The sequence below is a fragment of the Vanellus vanellus genome (genome assembly GCF_965231255.1).
Source record: "Vanellus vanellus genome assembly, chromosome: 7".
Classification (NCBI taxonomy): domain Eukaryota; kingdom Metazoa; phylum Chordata; class Aves; order Charadriiformes; family Charadriidae; genus Vanellus; species Vanellus vanellus.
The window spans coordinates 38,549,982-38,564,885 of NC_138912.1; the positions used below are offsets into that span (position 1 = coordinate 38,549,982).

The 14,904-nt window shown below is 42.7% G+C and overlaps 1 protein-coding gene across 1 annotated transcript; it reads left to right on the plus strand.

The window, feature by feature from the left end:
* Positions 1-106: 106 nt before the first annotated feature.
* Positions 107-14,344, plus strand: CISD1 (CDGSH iron sulfur domain 1). Its single transcript, XM_082486334.1, has 3 exons — positions 107-201; positions 6,043-6,248; positions 11,804-14,344. Exons 1-3 carry the CDS (start codon positions 171-173, stop codon positions 11,891-11,893), a joined length of 327 nt encoding a protein of 108 aa, XP_082342460.1. The 5' UTR covers positions 107-170; the 3' UTR covers positions 11,894-14,344.
* The last annotated feature ends 560 nt before the right edge of the window (positions 14,345-14,904 follow it).

A 14,904-nucleotide genomic window follows, 5' to 3' on the forward strand; every position in this document is an offset into this window, starting at 1 on the left:
CCATTACGTCATGCCCCCTCCCACCCCTCCCCTGCTGGCTCCACCCCTTCCTTTCGCGGAGCGGCCTCTAAGGGGCGGGCCCGGCCGCCATATTGCCGGAGGGAGGGCTGTTAAGTGGCGCATGCGCGGTGAGGCGTGGAGCTGCGCGTGCCCTCTGCGCCGCGGGAGCAATGGGGCTGGGGCAGAACTCTGCCGTGCGGGGTAGGCGCGCGCCCGAGGAGCGGAGCGGGGCGGGGAGGGAGGTGGCCGCGTGCACCCCGCGTGCCGGTGGGGGTTGGAGGGCAGGGGGAACCGCGGCCGCGCCCCGCCGGACCCCCTCAGGGACAAAATGGCGGCGGGGTGGTGGGTGCCCCCAGGGGCGGGCCCGGAGGCGGCGGGTTGGGTACGAACGGAGGTGAAATCACCGTCCGTGGCCGGCTGGGGATGGTGAGGGTCGGCGGCCCGGCCTGAGGGACTTCCCCCCTCCCAAACACACACACCACCTTCCTCCGGCCTGGCGTCGAGCTCCGCGCCCGGCCCTCAGGTGCGCTTCGGCCCTCCGAGAGGGCCTCGATCACCCGCCGGGTTTTACCGGTGGTGGGAGACGGCCCGTTTCAGGGCTTATTTTGTTGTTGTTGAAACACCGCTGTTTTATGTCTGCCTTTCCCCTGGCTGCCAGGCTTCGCCTCTGTTCCAGCCCCGTACTTAATGTGAAGCCGCAGGGGGTAAATTTCACAAAAACGTGTACATTTCTGGGGCTTTAACTTCTCCTGGAAGCCCGGTGCTGGGCAATAGGGATAACAGTGCTGCTGGCGCTGGGTAGCGGTTGACTTAAACCATGTCTATGTGTTTTAAATGTTGTTGGGCACGCGGGCAGGATGGGATGGATGGAGGACAGATTGGAGAGCTGAATTATCCCATTTCCTGTAAAAAAATGGGCTTCCCCCGTGAGGCTGTGGATTCCAGTTGCAGACCTGTTTGTGATTTATGCCTTTAAGTCAGGGGACTGCATCCAAAGTGATTTTTTGGGGGGCCTGCTTCCGGCACAGAGGATGTTGGCAAAGGCATCGCTATGGTCTAAAATGGGTTATAGTGATGAAAGGCTGTGCTCATTAAAATAATCAAGCCAAAGCCCCGAGGATGACTTGATAGTAGCTTGCAGCCAGGTTGCGCTTCCAAGGGCTGTTTACTGTCATTTATAAGCTTGCAAGAATTAGAACAGTTGCTATATGTTAGGAATTGAGAAGAAAACTTAGTTTGTGGGGGAGTTTCATTTCCTAATGAAACTGAAAATATCCTCCTTATCCCAGGAGAGCAGGGGAACAGCCGATCAGAGCAGTCTGGAGGGCGCTTTGTTTAGGAGAAGGCGGCATATGGTTAATGTGATTTCTGTCAAGATTAAACTTAATTAGCACCTGGTGACTAGCAGGTCACAGCTCTGTCTGCAGCTCTGTGCGTGCCTCGTACTGATGAATTTTGGAAATCATAGTAATGGCTTATTCCCTACTGCAAACCAGACAGCAGAAATTTCCCATGTTTTTGTGGGGGTTTATTCTTGGTAGTAATTGGAGAGTTAATTGCTTCTGTACATATTGGTATGTGTTTTGTTGTGAGCAGTGTGGTTGTTTGCAGGTGTGACCCCACACTGACTACAGATCTGATCACAGTGACTTGTTTTCTGCTGCTTATCAGCCAGATCCAACAATCTGTCTCCCTCAGGTGGCCTCTTTACCTTACATTTTTGGTTAAATTAAACCTGTTGGTCATAATCCCATTTCTTGTGGATGCTCTGAAGTGGCAGAAGTGACTTTATGTGACTGACTGGTTGGCTTTTACTATTAGGCTTTCTGTGCAGCCAGTTATCCTGGACGACTCCTTAGTAAGTGAGCATCATGTTTCTCCAAGCATGGGCTGCAGAAAGGTGGCCTTTTATTGTGAACAGTTACTGGACTGTCATAAACAACTCTTGGACAGTAATAACCTCTTCATTGGCAACAAAAGGAAGAGAACAATGCTTGAAAGTTATAAGCAATTCTGAAGACAAAATATGGATTTCCATATCTGGAGTTATTATTCTCTAGCTGACTGTCAAATAACATGAACGTTCTTATAAGCCGCAGAGATAACTTGAAAATTGCTTGTTAGGATTGTCTTGGACTAATGTTGTAGGGTTGCAGCTATCCCCCATGTTGTTGTCAGTTCCTGGAAAGTAAATTGATAGGTTTTGTAATGAGGATTGTGTACTCTTGGTGGAGCCAAGACCATCTCAGTTTCTTCATGTGCTTGTCAGTGCAGATGGTAAATGTGTGTTCTTACTGCAGATAGAATCTGAGCTCTCTGGTAGATCCTAAAAGTACCTGAGTAGCCTAGATCTGGAAATATCCAGAGCAATTTTCTAGCTGTTTAGGGAGAGAAGGGAAGAGAAACTTTGTAATCCAAATCCTTTGTCCATTAGGATGTGTCCAAAGAATATAGAAGAAAATAAATTCCCACTTGTTGGTGTTCTCATCTTCCGATTATTTGTTTACTTCTGTGCACTGCCTGCACTCTGGGGATTGCATTCTTTGGACTTCTGTTTCCTTCTTTCCATCTTTCTTCCTTTCTCTTCTCTTTTGTGTTGTAATTCTTCTGGAGTTTTAGCCAAACCTTTTTCATCATATAGTGCTTATTACATTGAACCAATTTCTCAGCTGTGTTACAGGGGCCTGTAGTGTCTTGACCTGTAGTGAGTTCTAACATTGTGTTTTGGTATTGTACCAGAATTGGGATTTGTTTAATAATTGCTTAAAAGTTGCTCCTGGTGTTTTTATTTTAAAAAGAAATAAAAAACCTTGACAGTCCACATCAATGTCACTCTGTTGACAGACGCCTTTTCAAGTAATACATGCATGACCTTAAGAGTTTGGCAGCAGACTGTTGAATTGGCACCAGAGGCTCTTGAAACAGAGCTTAAGTATTTAAACACTTCTGAAAAGTGTTTTACTTCCAGGTGCAGTTTTATGACTGACTTAGTTTGAAAGATGAAATGGGCATTCCAGCTCTTCCAGATCTGTTTCTGACACAAAACCAACAGTTGATAACAAATCTTTTTACCTCTGAAACCTTGCAGAATGATGCCATCGTGAGAGAGAGTACATTTGTTACATTCTTCATAAATTTACATGATGTGTATTAAGGCAATGCTGAAATTTAAAGAATAAAGTGCTTTAGATATTTGGATTTCGTATATTATTGGTTGATACAATTTTCAACCCCAATACAAAAACACTATTATCTTTTATAAGAAAAAAATATATTAAGCTGTTAGTATGTACACTGTCTGTCCGTGCGTGTAGTAGATGAATCTGACCCTCGGGAGAAGTAGAGGGTCACTGAAATACAAGATGACAATTACTTTAAATTAATGATCTCTGTTGTTGAGCTGAATGTGCAGTGTATGATTATGTGGTAGGTGGCCCAAAGGATGGTTATAGGATCTGGGTTAGCTGCAGATGTGCAGAACAGCTCTTCTGAATGTGCTGCAAGGCTGCTGAATTTTAGTACAGAATGTGCTGCAAGGCTGCTGAATTTTAGTACAGAATGTGCTGCAAGGCTGCTGAATTTTAGTAGACTTTGCTGCTCGTGCTGTGAGTTGTAGAAGTATTTTTATCATCAGAACCTTGTCCTCTGCTGGTTTGTTAAGCTGACCCGGACTTTTGGATAGGTGCAGTAGAAGGTCAGCTTCCTTAAGGTGCTGCACCTTAAAGGGTGGTTCAGTTACAGGAGTCACCTTTGGTCGCCATTAAAGTCACTCTTTCACCTTAGTTTCCTTAAGGGAATGGATACAGTCTATGGCTGTCCCCTCATCACTTATTTAGAAACATTGGTTAAGATTTGATCCATTGGCAATGCATCAACTAGCGCCTCGGACAGTCCTTGCAACTGCTACTTGTCTGAAATCCCCAGTATGGGCAGTCCCTTTGATTTGCCTAATGCTTGTTGTAGCTGCGCTTGACGTTTCGTCAGAAATCACTTTAAACTTGTCAGACCCAGCTTGTCCTAGAACTGGCAGGGTACCTCCTCCCTGCCACGGCCCTGCTTTGCTTGGGGAAGCATGCTCAAGTGAGAAGGGTAAAGGGTGCTGCAGACTCTCTGCGGTGGCTTTCGTTAGGAGAACCTCCTGCCTCTGGTTTAAGCTGTGGCTGTTCTTTGGATTAGTTTGGGCTGTTTTGCCAAGTTAAAGCAGATTTTCATAGAATCCCTTCCTTCATTTTACCTGCTCGCTTCTTTACTCTGTTAAAACTAATGCATTACTCTGGCTAGTTTGTAATGGGGAGACAAATAGGTGAGAACTCACTGGATGCATGTAAACCACTGAATTCACAATATGCTCTCTGGGGCTGTTACTGTTTTAAGGAGTTGGGAGCAGGGAAACATGCCCTAAATTCTTTGATGTTAAAGATGGTTTTCTGTGTCTTAATATCACCCTGTTGTTACAGGGAGGGTTTGTCACTCACTGGCAGGGGTGGTCTCAGTATATGTTGGTCTCTTCTGCTTCATTTACTAAGAAAATGAACTCTGAGGGATTTCTGCATCTTTTACTCCTTCAATAAGACTCTAAAGGAGTGACTGCCTTCCCTGATCTTAGAGGGCTGCAGACATCATAGAAACATTTGTCTAATTCCATATATTGCTACTTCCAGACCCTTGTGGATCAGCATGGTGTGTATGAGCTAATGCAGTGTTTTAGCTGAGGAAAGACTTTAGTATGGTTTTTAGAAAAGGCTGTGGGACAGGGGCAGAAAACCTTCTGGATCCTTTTCGTGCAAGCTCACTGTGGTGATACAGCAAGTCAGTTGGCAGTGGAAAGTGGCAAGAACTAACAAAGGCTTTTTGTTTCTTCTTAACCTTTAATGTAGTAATGTCTCTTGCTCCAAGGATGCCTTCTGGCTTGGCATCTTTCAAATCCGATGCAAACATGGAAGGGCAAGATAGAAATTCCCAACTGGAGACTGTTTTAGTTTTTGTAAGTTGTGCAAATGTGCTAAAACTTAAATTCCTGCTTGATTTATTTGTCTGTAGAATCAGCTGAACTCTGTACGTGCACGTTACGAGTACGTGCATGAGTAGAAGTGGTGAATAAAAAGCAAAGAAAGAGCAACCACCCGCTGTTCTGAGAGAAACAGCCAGGGCTCTTGCCACAACCAGAACCTTTGGGCTGAAGTCCAGCATATTTTCATGAGGCAGAGAGAAAACAATAGAGCCAAAAAAAAGTAGGAAAACTTCTTGCAGAAAAGGAAATTATACTAAGTGAGCAAGACCGCAAAGATTTTGGAGGCAACTACAGGGAGAAAAGTGAGGCTGAAAGGTGGTAGAAAGAAGATTTTTTTAATGGAAGTTCTCTGTCAGAGAGTCGGGACCTAATCCAGTTAAAATAAACTCGTTCTATTCTTAAATATAATCTTTTTGGATCCTTGTTCTTTCTTGTATTCCACAGTAGGGATTTAATCTAAGCTGGCTCTTGTTACTTGTGATAGTATATTAAATAATTTCCCCATAGGCAAACACCTGTTAACTTTTTTTAGTTCCAAGATGTGTTATATTAAAAGCTACTCAGTGCCCCATACCTTGGGGGAATCCTGCTTGGGTCGTTGATGCTGAGCATTCTTCTTTAGTGACTTTCCTGCAATTGAAACAAACAGGGTTTTCTTTTTTCTGCTACAAGGTGTACTTATAGCTGGTTTAATGTGCTGAACTTGGAAACACTATACTCCTGATGCTGATATCAGAGGTTCCCAAAAAAAAAGGTTAGAAAACATCCCAAACTCTGCCAGGTGAATCCTCACCCTTGCGTAGAAGGGATTGGGTCGAAGGAGAGCTCTGATCAGTAGAAAGGAGTAGATTAACTAGGTGAGTGTCAAAAGAAAATATTCTTCTCAACTACTACGTTACTACTACAGAAGAAAAATGTCTGTTGGAAAGTAAAGATGTTGCCACAAGCATGAATACATTTACTACTGAGTAGTATTAATAGAATGTTGTGGTCAAAAACTGACAGTCTCTTTTTCTTCTCTTCTATTCTAGTTGAATGGATTGCTGCAGTCTCCTTAGCTGCTGGAGCAGCAGCTGTTGGGTATCTAGCTTACAAAAAATTCCTCTGTAAAGACAAGTGCTGCAAAGCAATGGTGAATCCCCATATCCAGAAGGATAACCCCAAGGTAGTCCATGCATTTGATATGGAAGATCTGGGAGACAAGGCTGTGTACTGTCGTTGTTGGAGATCTAAGAAGGTAAGAGAAGAATTAAATGGTCAAATTTCATTTGTGTGCGTGCATCTTTCAATAAAACTAGTTTCAAACTGCTTTATTTAGAGGAAACTAACGTCTTTTCACCTAAACTATTCTGCAGTGAGATGTAGTGGTATTTTAATCCATAAAACCATGTAGATTTATGGTGTCACTCAGAATAAAGCCTGCAGATCAGTGGTAATAGTGAACAAAATGTTTCTGTTGCTCTGAAGAAGCAGATCCGTTGAAAGGAGAGCTGCTGTGTGAAGCAGAGTCATGAATGACAGATAGCACAGCCAGCACACAAAATGGTAATATGGAGGCTTATTAAAAATACTGGCCTGTTGGCAGTAGGAGCTCAGGAACCACAGCCTGTGGGGATCTTAAGCACCTTCTGCGGGGGGAAATTGGAAGCTTACTCTGTCAGTCAGAAAGTACCTTGCTACTAGTTCATGGTGTTAATAACACAATCAATTAAGAAGTCTCTTGGTGTACCAGAGCTGGTGTCAGATTGTCACTTGCAATGTCTGAGCCCATCATTAAATCTTGTAGACAGAGTGAGTGCAGAATTGTTTTGGGAAGAGCCTGATTTGCGCAGACAGTGTTATGGTGGTACTGCTGTTCTGTCCTGAATTTATTATTGGAACACTGTAACATTGCTGTGTGCTGTAGATAGCTACCTTTTGCCGCTTAAGTGAGTACAGCGGTGAATTATTTCCAGTGCTGATGGAGGTAATCTAAAAAGAGGTGTGGTTAAAGGCTTTTGAAGAATCTAGACAGATGGACTTAATGTGTTTGTGCCTTAGCGACTCAAAATAGTTATAAGGGTAATCCTAAAGTAAAGCCAGTAAAATCACGATGGCGTACTTTAGGCCTCTATTTTTGAGCAATTAAAAGTCTGGCCTGGACACTGGTCCAGCTTACTTGCATATGGAGTTGGGTTGCCTCAGTTGCGTAAAATTAATGGTAAGCATGATGCCTAGCCTTTCAGTAACACTAAGATCAGATTTAAATCTGAGGTAGAGATGCTTGACATTTGATGTAGCCAAGATCTGTATAATTTATCTGCAGTGGTAGTTCTGGGATCTGTAATGAGAGAAAGCAGGTTGCATGAGTAGTCCTGTCCATTTACCACTGGCGCAAGCTGTTTCAGAAGTCAAGGTGCTAATGTGTGGAGACTGAAATAATACAGACCTTCAAAGACAGATAACTGAGCCCAACAGCCTTGAAATCTAGCTTGCTCTCCATCAGTGAACTGAATACTGGACTTCTCGAGCCTTAGACACTGGTCTAATTGGGCCACACTGCAATTTTCCAGGTGCTGTAACTTTGGGTTCTTGCTGTTGTCAGATGTGACCTTGTTACCTTGTGGGTGAAAATAACCCAGGAAGTTATACATTTGTAGCTGTATTTGGTTCAACGCTAAAACACTACTGAGGATTAAATAGCATCATGGCTTGATTCTGAAATAGTCCTGTGGAGATGGGCTTGTCATCTTTGCTCTGTCTGGAGTCTGAACTGAAAAACAAAATTCCCCGCTCCACCATTGCCCCAGTGTGCTCTGTGGACTAAGTTACATATCGTATGATTATACAACAGGGGAGAGTGTACATTTACACGCAGTGCCCATCACTACAGCATGGAGGTACTATGCATGTGTCTAGCAGTATTGCCACTAAATCTTTGTGGCAAGTCTCAACCGACAGCCAGAATCCAGTATTGGAAGCTGCTGTGAGGGCTAGAGCTTCAGAAAAGAAAAAGGGGGAGGAGAAAGGCTGCTCTAAGTATCTGCACTTTGTTTTATTATCTGAATTTGGGTTTACCTCAGGTTGAAATAGTATAATAGTATAGGCACCTCCTTCAGTGCTTCTGGGGAAGAAAAAAAAAAAAAGGTCCTAACTTGAACTGTGGTGTTTGTACTTTCTGCTTCCTACTCTGTTTTCTAAACAGAGATGGAAGATAGTGTCTGGGTTTAATGGTTGTGTTGCAGCTCCTGCCAGTATTCTAGCCATTGTTTGATACTATCTGGTTTGCATGAAATAAAAATCTTAAATACGCTTTGGCATATATTGAAGGGGTGTTGTCATTTTAGGAACATACTGTCCTACTGAGTTAGGGCTCTGAAGTCACGCACTAAAAGGAAGTAGATGGGGCTACCTTATGATGAGTCTGTTATTAGAACTCTGACCTGAAAGTTCTTGTAAAGGCATTAAGGAGGTCAGTGGAAAATTCTGAAGGCATTTGTTTTCTTCTGCTGATGGTTAATGATCAGTATTTGAATCAGCGTGTTGTGCTTCAAAGACTAGTTTCCAGTTTTGCTGCCTTCCTCTTGCCCTGATCGGTTGACCTTGTATGGTGGGTAGCATGATCTTTAAGATGGTGTGCGTGCTTCTTCTCATGTTCAGTTACTGCCAAGCAGTAATAAAATACAGAGACATTTCTTCATCATTCTCACATGCTTGTCATCTATGGAAGTAGTCAGCTAGCATTATCTGTTTCTTACAGTTCTCAAACTAAGATCCTGTTAAAATTTGTAAGATAATGTTTGTATGATGGTAAAATGGTAGAATGTGTGTGCTTTCAAGGTAGGGAATTACAATTACTTCAAAACCAGTAAGTTTCCGCTGTGTTCTTGTTAAATAAGTGGCCTATGGGGATCTCTATTCCATATACAGGTTAGAAGAAATGTCCTCTTATATGATCGTGTGAGCACTTCTCATCAGATTTAGCCTCATCTGAGGCATGAGGCTGTTAATAGAACCAGAAACCTTACGAACCACAGGATATTTCTGTGTGCACTGATGGTGTGCAGGCACTACAGCTGACTTCACATGGTGTTCTTCCTGTACAGGGAAGAATGAAACAGTTGGACTATACCAGGATGTTTTGGAGTAACTCTTATAAAAAGAGCAGGATTATTTTCAGTTGTGGGTTGTTTTTTTGTGTGTTTTTTTTTTTTTTCTGAAATAGTATACTTCAAAGGCTTTTTTTGTTTGTTTGTACTCGCCAAAGTCTTCATGGAGTGCATGTGTTTAAAAAAAAACATGTGATATCTTCAAATAGGTCTGTCTTGGGATGTAATTATCTGTTAAAGTAGGTGGTAGGTAGTTCTTTAAAAGGCCCTGTCCTATTCAGTGTTGTGCTCTGCAGGCACTTCATAGCACTGCTTGTCAAGTTTTGTGGAAAAAAACAATCTTCAAATTTACCAGTGTAGAGGCAAGAGTTTTGTCTTAAAACCAAACTGTAACTAGTCTAAAGTTAGTACATTTGTTTTCTTACTCTTCTGCATTTTTAAGTGTGTAAGCTGGGGAGGGGGTGAAATTAATTTGCTTTCTTTCACAATGACCTGCAATGCCTGTGTCTTCCAGAGAAGTATTAGTCCCCGGGCTGTGGGTCAAGGAATACTACTGGAGAACATCAGAAGAAATAGTGGTAGAGAATCTAAACCTGTTGAGTGTCAAGGGAGATAAGCTGAGCTGTCCAGATCACTGCACAATTCCCTCAGTGATTGAGCTTTGGCAGCTATTGCTAGCCTGCTTTTTCTTTACCAAGGATGAACATGTTGTGTCAGGCACAGGATCCATCTATTCAGTATCTGGTCTTCAAGGTGACCAAGTGGGTGCTATGGAAAAGTGAAACCTCATTTGGTTTGGGGTTGTTTTTTATTTTTTTCCTGAGAAGCTCAAGTCTAGTGTCCCAGCCTCTGGGAGCGACTGGTTCCGAGACCAGCTGACCCAGAGGATGAATTCAGAGCAGAGTTGGTAGCTGTTAAACATGTCTCAATGCTATCTGAAGCTGATGAATCCCAAAGTGGATTTTTGTTACTTGCAAACTTGAAGTGATTGTGCTGTAGCTGGACCATGAGCTTGCCTCCTTGTGGCATGTGAGTGTTAATGTCTGACTGAAGCTGGGTCGACGCTTCTGTGAAGACCAATGGACTGTGTGGTGCTGCATGGAAAAACAACTGGCCCAGCAACATCTGGTTGGAAGCTGGTCAGTGTCCCATGAACGTATGTTCTTACTTGCTCAGATTTTGTCCAAGTATCTGTCAGTACCTACTCATTGAGTCACAAATGACTGGTGTGATGATAAAGTTCCTGCATGAATCAGTTTATATTAATATTCTCAGAATTCAGGGTTTCTTTATTCAGAAACGTCACCTGCCATTTATAGTGTGGGGTTTGACATTTTGTAACTGTGAAAAACAAAAAACCCCACCTGACCCCCCCCCCCCTCCCCGCAACACTACCCTGCAGGGCATGTGGCTTTATTTTTAGAGTTCTGGTAGGTTTTGGGGTTTTTTTTTGGGCAAGTATATTGTCTCCATTATATTGTTTTCATGAAGTATTTTGAGATCTTTTATTCTGACTAAGCATGGGTGATAGGGTGTTAATTTTTTTAAGGGGCTATGACTGAGGCATGAACATTGGGATCAGCAGAGTATTGAAGACTGATTGTGACTATACTGTGAGGGAATATTGCTGTTGCAAAAGCTGAGTAATGCCCAACTTTGATTCCCATTACTTCTAAGCAAACAAAATAGTAACTGAATGCAAAATACTGGTGTGTGATTTCTATGATCATCTCCAGAGTGTCCTCTGCAGAGGAGGCATAGCCCTGAAAACACATCCCTGAGAAGTGATGGGATCTAACCTCACTCTTGTTGCTTCACAGAATGTCCTTTGGCTCTTGCATGTGAAAAGAGCTGCCCAGGAGCAAAGTGGTTGTGACTGGTCTGGAACCTGGGCAGTTACAGGTTCTGGCTGGCTAAAGGAGTCCCCATGGGTCTTGCTCTGACCAGGCTGTTGTAAGGTTGGGTTTTTTTATGGAACGAACATATCTTCAAATTACTTCCTTGGGGCTATGTATAATATATATATATTGATGAATAGCCATGTCAGTTGGAAGTGCATTTTATTTCCATTAGCAGGTCAAAATCCTAATGTGGAAGCCAGCTTGCACAAAGGGAACTTTTGTGTCAATGAGAAGCTAACTGTGTCAGGACGAAGCAAAGGCGGCTTGCCACTCTAGCTGTCTGGAGGCAGGACTAATACGTAGGTGTATCTCTTAAATAAGAGACGAGCTAGGGAAACTGTCCTTTTTCTCATCACGTGCTATGTAAAACCAGGTTAAAAATTCAGCTAAGGATCTCCTCCTGTTTCTCTTCCTCACCCCACCTACCTTCTGCAGCTGCACTCAACTCTGGCTGTGGCCTGGGAAAAGGGAGTGTGGGGCAAGGTTGAGAGCCCTACTCCAGGTAGGTTATGGTTGAAGGTCAGCTGGGGCTGCGTTTTCCTCATGCTGGCCTGAGGCAGAACACCAAACAGAGTGGAGCCGAGTTGCTGCTTTTTCATAACAAGCCTCTCGTCCACTCTGCGCTCACATGGACAAAACTAGTGTTCAGCCAAAACTCGGGGAGAGCTGAGACGCCAGCACAAAAGTTGTGGTCTGCAGTCACAGTGGATTTAATGAGAAGACGTTCTAATGAACTTTCAACCTAGGTTCTTACTTCTGACTCTGGATGTACTTTAGATGTGTTTATTCTTTCTTTTTTTCAGTTCCCGCTGTGTGATGGCTCCCACACAAAGCACAACGAGGAAACTGGCGACAACGTTGGGCCTCTGATCATCAAGAGGAAGGAGGCGTAGAGTGGACAGTAGAAGCTACAAAATGAATGTCTGACAATTACTCTGCTCACTTGTAATTGGGGGAAAAACCACAAATTCTTTGTCATGTCACTGAAGACTTTCCAGTGTAGTATATACATCAGGCTTCAGCATGTGTATTTTCTCTGGTGCTTGTCTTGGTTTAATCACTACAATGCATAATTTACTAAATAGTCATGGTTTAAATTTTTTGTCCTGTAAAGTGTGTGTACCCTCTCATCGAGTATGAAACTAAAATGACGCACAGAATGTACTTCATCAGAAAATAGGTATTAAATTATTTTCAAATACGTGTGTACTACTCTGAGGCTGTTTAGTAGAATGTGTGTTCAAAAGGTAGATCCTAAAATCCTGGTGAGGTTCTAAAGTCAAAGATCTGGATAAATTTCTATGTAAAAGGCAGCGGCAGGAAGGAAATCACAGTGCCAAAATGCAGCTTAACCTCTGATTATTCTGTATTTTCTGCAGGTGTCACTTTTGGCATATTACATTACTGTTCCATGTGGCTTCTGTAGAAGAACAAATTCAAAATCACTAACTATGAACAGAAAACATAAAAGACTTGGAGCAAGATGGGGCTAAAGGGCAACTTTACCTTTGATTTTACAGCAGTCTTGAAACTTGACCCTACTACTGTATGGTATCAAGAACATACTACCAGAACTGCAGACCTGTATTTAGAGTAGGATTAGGAAGATGGTCTCTGCAAGAGCTTTCTTAATAGACAAGTGGAATGATACAAAGTGCTCAAAGAGTGATGGGCAGAGGATGGCAGGGTTGTCTTTGCTGCTGGAAAGCCTTTGTTTCACTTGCAGTCTCTAGCGGTGAAGCTGACTTCCCCAGACCACAGGACACTTGGATGGGGGAGGCTATGCTGATTTATTCCAGGAGCTAAAACAAAAACTGGACCCCACCTGTCATTACTGTCTGTTTCATCATTGCTCTGGCTGGTTCCGGAGGACTCTTCCCGCTGCGGAGGGAGGTGGCACACCTTTCTTACTAAGTGGCCTTAGGCTCTATGTGTCTTAAATAACTCCTGCCTCCCTGGGCTAACCATTAATGTGGTTTAGCTAATTTTACCAAAATAACTGACATAGACAAGGAAAGGCTTTGGCGTCAGCTAGAAACAAGGGAGAAAGGAAGGATAGGACAAGGAGAGCTCTTGCCCTCCTTTTGTATGGCACTTGTCTGACACGGTTGCATTAATGGCTATCGTGTTGGTTTTCTTAAATTAAGTAGCGTTGGTTTATTAACATGCAAATGACTACAAAGCAAAACCCAAAGAGCAGGGTGGCAGAGAGCAGTTTTGTATTAAACCCAGTCCATTAGTGTAATTGCAGCCTGTGTAAGATTGAGCTCTCAGTGTCCTGGGACAGAGAGACTACCTCAGAGCTTGGAGAAAGGCCTTTTCAAGAAGCTGACATTTTAACCTGGACCCTTAAAGATTCTTCAGATGATTGGGGCAGTAGAGGGTGGGTTTTTTTAATATATTTTTTTTTAAGGGTGTGGTTGGTATGACTGGTTAAGACTGAAGAAAATGTTTTGCATGTTCTCGATATGAGACTTTGAGAGGCTGAGGTCCTTGGTGACTTTGGCGGAAGGCACAAAGAGTAGAGAAGGTGGCAGAGAAAGAGGGTTTGCAGGTGGAATGCTATTGTCTGTGAGAGACCTCTGTTTGTAAGAAGTTGCAGTCAAATACATTTAGTTTCTGTCTTTTCTTCCTGTCTTGACTGTAAAGGTACTTGATATTTTTTACGTGGCCAAGTACTGATGCATATGGAAAGTTGTTTTAACCGTAAATTATCAAATACATTGCTTTTATCCAAAACAAAGTTATTTCTGTATTATTAGAATATGACACTGGGTATTTCTGTGTTTTTGTCAAATACACGTTTGAGCTCATCTTAATCTCGAGGTTGTAACGTCTGTGTTATCTCATGGGTGTGGAGGGTTACGCTGCGAGCAGTGCTGTTCGCCAGTGCTGCTGCAATTGTAAACCTGCGTCTGGGTTGGTTTTCCTTCTGAGACTTCTTTTCCTGTCAGCAGCAAAGCCTAGCTGGCTGCTCTTGAAGGAATAAAAGTTCGCTGAAAGCTGCATTAATGTGCTGAGAGATTAAGTCCTGAACTTTCAAATGAGTCTCCTGAGTCATAAAACTATTTCCTGGAGTTTGGGCATCAGGGAAGTGGGCTCCATGAGAAATTTTTGTTCCTGGGAAGCAAAGAAGCAGTGTCTCTACTGATTTACATCCTGGTGAGTTTGTTTTGCAGAAGTGTCACATTTATAAATGTTGACACAAAGTGGTTAAATTTTATTTTCATATACATACAATTTTCTGTACCATACCTAGAAGTTTCTGTTACTCGTGTCTGAGCGGTTTGAACGGGATAATGAAAAGAGATACTTGAATTTGAGTAAACAAACTTGCCAGCAGTCTTGATGAGCATCACAGAGAGCACTTCATTATTTTTTTTCCTTAGTACCATAATAGGTTATTATGTTCTGATAGTCTGAGTGCTTGCCTGCTCCAGTGTTTTCCAAAATCTTTTTTCTTTAGTGCTTTCCTCAAATAATCTCTAGAATATGATGCGAATTGGTTAGATTTTTGCCAAGTTTTAACCATAAAGAAATTCTTCTGCAAATGTGCAGTTTTCACATCACATTGAAACTCCTATGTGAAAATGTGGTACAAATCCTTCATAGCAAAGCAATGAAGGATTCCTGTCCCCGAGTAAAACTGTATTTCTGTTGTGTGTTACTTTTCAAACATGTAAGTGTTCATTAGGAAGGTGAACAAATTAAAGCACTGATTCTTCAGTAATTGAGTGTGACTCATCAAAATAGTCTGAATGTCAGATATTCAAGTGCTTCTAGAATTGGCATTCTCGAAGAGGAAATGGCTGTAAGTTACGGGTATTTTCTGCACGTTTAAGCACCGTTAATCTCATGGGTAATTTTTAATGGTGGAGGCCAGCATTGTAATGACACACTCCTC